Below are 5,412 nucleotides of genomic sequence, written 5' to 3'. Positions count from 1 at the left end.
CGAGATATAGTCACACATTTTACCAACCACCTGAAATTTCAGTGTTTCAACAATAGTGAAAAAAAACTTGGGGTTATCGGTTATGATAAATTTTTATTATCACTTGATGACTAGATAATAATATAAAGATTCGTAATAATAACTGATTTTTTTTTTCGAGTTGCGAATATGCTGCGTCACGTGCAAGCCCATCTTCTTTTTCTTCGTTTCATAAGTACGCAGAATTTGACGACGAAGTATTAATTCCGAGGGATTGGCAGAGCGTTTTAATTTCTGATTTTCTTATTTTTATATCTTGACTTTGAAAGTCTGATAAATGACGACGTACATTTCGACACGATTCTCAAAAACTTGTGATTGCGAAACCGAGCAGACTCGCATCAAGAATTCAAAAACCATAAAAGATGCTGAAATTTTATTCGTTCTATATTCAATTGTTCGAAATAAGATCGATTGCTGGGATATAATCGATACAAATTTTTTTAATTTTGCAATATTTCTCTACCATCAAATCTCGTGTATTCTTGATGTGCAGAAACAATTTACGTAACTTTTTGTTGAGTAATTCCCACTAAAAGATTATCTTTTTTTCGTCCTCTTGCTCTCGCGATCGCCACAGCAAAATATAAAAAAATAAATAAATAATAGATTTGGCATTTCGTTAAAAACAACATGGTTCCATAGCTCATTTCATGCGTAACGCTCCGAGCGATTTTTTTTCTCAACTTATATAACAAGTACGCACTGATTGTTTTTCTCCCTCGTTCATCTTCGTCTCACAATTTTCTCGTTTTCTCCAGTTGTCACGGACGCGCAATTCGCAAATATAATATACAGCAGATACAATAAAATCTTATTATCGACTATTTACAATATGTCACTTCACATATCTAGCCTGACACAATTGTCGTTTACGACGACAATGATATCGCGATGTGCACGAAGATCGCGACTCCACCGGGCACTGTGAATCTTCCTTTTGGCTTATTTACTTTTTTCTTTTTTGTTTTTCGTTTCATTGTGTTTTCCCCACATTCGACTATTTACGAATAACGAATTGATCGCGGCAAATATACGACAGCGGGATACGAAGGAATTTCATGTTAAATCTCGAGGGTGGGACAAAGAAAAATAAAGATCCCGTGCACGACGCGACGCGACAACACTATCATCTAACGAATCCCATTGTTTCAAGTCTATGATAACGGAAAACGAGGAACTTGTACATAAATATATATATTTATATATATATTTATATATATCTATATTTAAACCGTAATATCGATGCGTTTATGGACTATGCTCGGTACGAATCGTCACTTCCCTTATTATTTTGTGATTTATTTAAATAATCATGGTAGCCTCAAACGTGCGATTCTCATTACTTCGACGACGAGACACTTCGATTTTTATCATTTCTTTTTTTCACGTTCAAATAGTCGAATGATTTCGATTGAAAATATATGAGTGATGGAAAGGAGTTTGGGGATATTTGAGTACACTGCAAAAATAATGATTTTCCGTATTAGATCGAAAAATGAGTGTTATAAAAATACTCAATTCCACAAAAAGCGATTGTTGATGAATGTGAAAAAATAAAACAAAATTTAATCAAAGTCATGAGAAATAGAGGATCGCGCGTTTCTTCGGTTTTCTTACGACGATTTTTGTTGCTTTTATTGGCATTTTAATGGCGATTTCATTCTCGGAGGGTGCGGGATGGAGGCTCGTTAATCGTTAATTATTTTTTCTTTCTTTTTTTTTCTTCTTCAGGAGGGACGGTACACTCGAGTACAGTCTTAGACCAATAACTTAGTCGTTTGCACACGTGATGTCCGAGTGTGAATTGGACGCCGGTGGAACGAGCAGTTACTTTTCTATTCGGTATTCGTACGAGGAGTATTTTTTCTGACTTTTTTCTCTTCACTGTTTTGTTTTGTTTTTTCATTTGTTTAATTTTTCGTGGCGGGTTATGTGGCGTAATGAGGATGGTGATGAGGGTGCTGGGCAGGCTCACCCAACCAAGAATCCGGAGATGGAGGAAAGTCCGGGTAACCACCGCCCGGAACACCGCCTCCTGGACCGCTTCCTCCTCCACTTCCGCCACTCACTCCTCCTGGCCCACCACCTCCGCTCGATTCGTTACTCAAATCCGAAGCCGGTCCAGCTACCATGCCGGCCGAACCACCTGAGAAAAGAAGAAGAAAAATTTTTCAAAATTTCATTTTCAAAGGAAGATTGTGTGGAATTTTACGAGGAAAATACAGTTTTGTGCACATTTAATTTTTTCCTCATCATCGCGTATAAACTTTCCTACGAGCTGTGAAATAACGATTTCGTATTATCCTTTCTTCATGGATTTCTTATTTTATTATTGGCATAATTATTTTGAATCTTCGAAAAACTAGGAAAAAGTCATCGAGGGTCGGAGAACTTTACATTTACTGAAATGTCTGCGAAATCTTTCAGCAGATTCTTTCATCTCCAAAGTCCTTGACGGAGAAACGCGAAAAAATTTGTGGAAAAATGACAAGAATTTAGACAATTTATTTTTGTAGCTTCAAAGACTTTTTTTCAAGCTCGAACTTTAGCATCGAATATTTTTTCCAGCAAGTGAAAGTTTTCAGAAATTTCTATAACACGCAACCACACAAAACAAAATTGAAAAAATATTTTCTCCCGCCGACGACAGAGCTGTCGATGTACTCGGACTCTAAGAACCTCTCGCAACCTCGATTTTTATACGGGACTGGCGAGAAGATCGGTACTCGAAGAGCACTCCAAACATTCTGACTCCTTACCTAATGTCGTGTAGACGGAAAGTCCTGTGTCCGGTGGATAAGGAAATTGAGGTGGCAACGAGGGCGATCGTGATGTCGAGAGATAAGGTGGTGTGCCAGCCCCCAAGTAGCCGCGCCCTGGTCCTCCGGGTGGGCCGGATAGGCCCGGGCCATTTCCTCCGGCTCCAGGACTCGTGCCCTCGCCGTCGAGCCCCATATTAACGACCGTGCCGTAACTGTCGTTGCTCAGATCTGCAATGGAAATTCAATGGTACGAGGTAAAGAAAAAGCTCGTGCAACAAAATCGTTAATTTTTCGTGAAATTTTGTGTCCCCCGCGAAGTTCGTTTCCAATCCACGGTGATTGGCATTTCTCGAATACTTTATCGCCAGGAGGAAGCTGCATCGAAAAATTCAACCGGAACGAAAACCCTTTTCGTGCTCTTCACAATTTTGTCCCAAAATTGAAAATCGATCCGCCGAGATCGTCTCGAAACTCAACTACTTTTCTATAAATTCAAATTTCCATACCGCGAAATTTGCTTAAATTCATAGAATGCCCGGATATTAAAAAATTCCGTCGGTTCCTTCTAAATCGATAGAAACCTTTTGCAAACACGTGAAATTGCAGTCGCGGGGGAGCGAGGCTGTTGTGGGGAGCTCGCAGGCTTTTTAGACGCACGATTAAAACGGTGTATCAGCGTAAAGAAGAATAAAATATATCGGAGGCCGAGAAAACGTCGAGAGATTTTTGGCCTCGGAGTTTCGTGCGGACGGCAATCTTTGTGAAATCTCAGGCCGCGTACGAGGCCCGGCAGTTAGCCGAGAGCAATCTCCTGAATATTTGAAGATGGTGTACGCGAAAGTGAGATGCCTTTTCGACGTAAAGCACAGTGAGCTAGACCTACGAGGGTGGAAGATCGAGAAAACGAGGGTGAATCGTGGCACAACCCTCCCCCCCTTTCATCCCATTGTTCGAAAGCTTGCACTTGTAACGTCCGCCTCTCGCTGCCCACGCCCCGATAACAAATTTCAAGGGTCTTTACCGTCTGTACGGAGGCTCTCGTGAAAAAATGATATCCAATGAAAATCCAAGCTGATCATTCTGAATTTTTCATTCGTTTATCCCGAGCGTCCGCTTCGCTAATTCAAATAATTTGCTTTTAACTCCTCGTGAAACACGAGAGCAAAATTTTGATGGGTATTTTATTCCTCGCGCGGCGTTTTTCAACAGCGTACAATTTCAGTTGAATAGTTTTTCTCGTTTTTTTTTTCTTGCCAGGTAAACAACCTTTGCCGAGCCACACATTAGATGACGCACTTTGGAGCCTAATGGGGTTGAATAATTGTTCGGAATATCTGGAGGAATTTGAAGAAAAATGGAATTACCGTGATGGCCAAAGGACGAGTCGAGATCAATCTTCAGTTCGTCCTTGTCGAGGAGCTTGTCGTGCCTCGGCGAATGTCCACCGGCACTGCCTCCTTTTATATTCCGGAAGTACTGGGACCATCTTGTTCTTCCGGCATCTTTTTTCAGCCTCTTTTCTTTCGCCCTCCTGTAATTGGCAAAGTAGATTGATTATTAAATTTCCTTTTTTTTTTTTTTCTTTTTGTCACTTGAATCTTCATCCACGAATTTTGACAAAAATATCCTGCGAGACGTTGACGAGAATTTTAAACAAAACGTTTGTAGCTCTGGATTGGAGGCTCGTAAAGTTTCGGCGCATTATGGCGAAAGCCAAGTTATTTTTGAAGGAACATCTGAAAACGCGTCCGGACCAACTTGGACGCGAACGGAGCGTCCTTCCGGTTCTCCATTGACCAGCTGATGAAGCAAAAACTCTGATTGGTTGGGGCAGCAATCTGGAAATACGGAGATCCCTCGAGCCCGGAGAACTCCAGTTTTGAAGCTTCGAATCCGCATGATGCAAAGCGTGACGTTTGCGAAACGTTGCCAACTCGCCGAAACTTTAGACGGCTTCCAACCGGAAGCTGCGAACTTTTTTAATTTTTTTAAATTACCAAAAACGCGGAGTTGATCAAAAGACTGTTCTCACGTTGATTTCCCAGCTCCCGTTTTCTCTACCTCGCTCAAATTTCATTTCGCAAGTGCTCACAGAAGCAAACTCGAAATAAATTCGTCAAACGCCCTTTTCTCTTACCTATTTTGAAACCAAACTTGCACGACGCGCATGTCGAGGCCTGTATCTTGCGAGAGTTGTTCCCTGACGTGTCTCGCGGGTTTCGGACTATTGTTGTACGCGAGCTTCAGGGTTTCTAGCTGTTTCGCCGTTATTGTTGTTCTCGGCCTTTTGTTCGGTGGCTCACCGTCTATGCTGCCACCGTCAGCCAATTCTGAGAGTCCAAACAAAAGACAAATGAGTTAACTGACTGTTCAAATAATTGCGGTTACAATATCTCGAAAAACCGACCAAAAATCAGTTGAATTTTTCAAGATTTCGTTTCAAAGTTTAATTTACAAATTAGAAGTACGAACGTTGAGCGATCGACGAAGAAAGATGCTCAATAAAAGTGAAAAATCGAAGATTCTCCTTGAAAAAATTTAATTTACACGATTTCAATGCCACGAAACGGTTTCGACCCCCCAACCATTTATTTTTCCAATAATTTCG

General features: G+C 40.9%; 1 protein-coding gene across 4 annotated transcripts in view; it reads right to left on the bottom strand.

The window, feature by feature from the left end:
• Positions 1–73: 73 nt before the first annotated feature.
• Lim3 (Lim3 homeobox protein) overlaps positions 74–5,412 on the bottom strand; it is a 50,022-nt gene continuing 44,683 nt past the window's right edge. For all 4 annotated transcript variants that reach the window (XM_043419926.1, XM_043419927.1, XM_043419928.1 and 1 more), the window contains exons 4-7: positions 4,942–5,134; positions 4,169–4,335; positions 2,802–3,032; positions 74–2,188 (exon numbers count right to left, since the gene is read on the bottom strand). In XM_043419926.1, coding sequence (XP_043275861.1) covers positions 1,971–2,188; positions 2,802–3,032; positions 4,169–4,335; positions 4,942–5,134 — 809 coding nt within the window. In that variant the 3' untranslated portion in view covers positions 74–1,970. The remainder of the gene's footprint in view (positions 2,189–2,801; positions 3,033–4,168; positions 4,336–4,941; positions 5,135–5,412) is intronic.

This window comes from Venturia canescens, chromosome 5 (assembly GCF_019457755.1).
Source record: "Venturia canescens isolate UGA chromosome 5, ASM1945775v1, whole genome shotgun sequence".
Taxonomy (NCBI): Eukaryota; Metazoa; Arthropoda; class Insecta; order Hymenoptera; family Ichneumonidae; genus Venturia; species Venturia canescens.
This window is presented reverse-complemented; position numbering and strand designations above follow the sequence as displayed.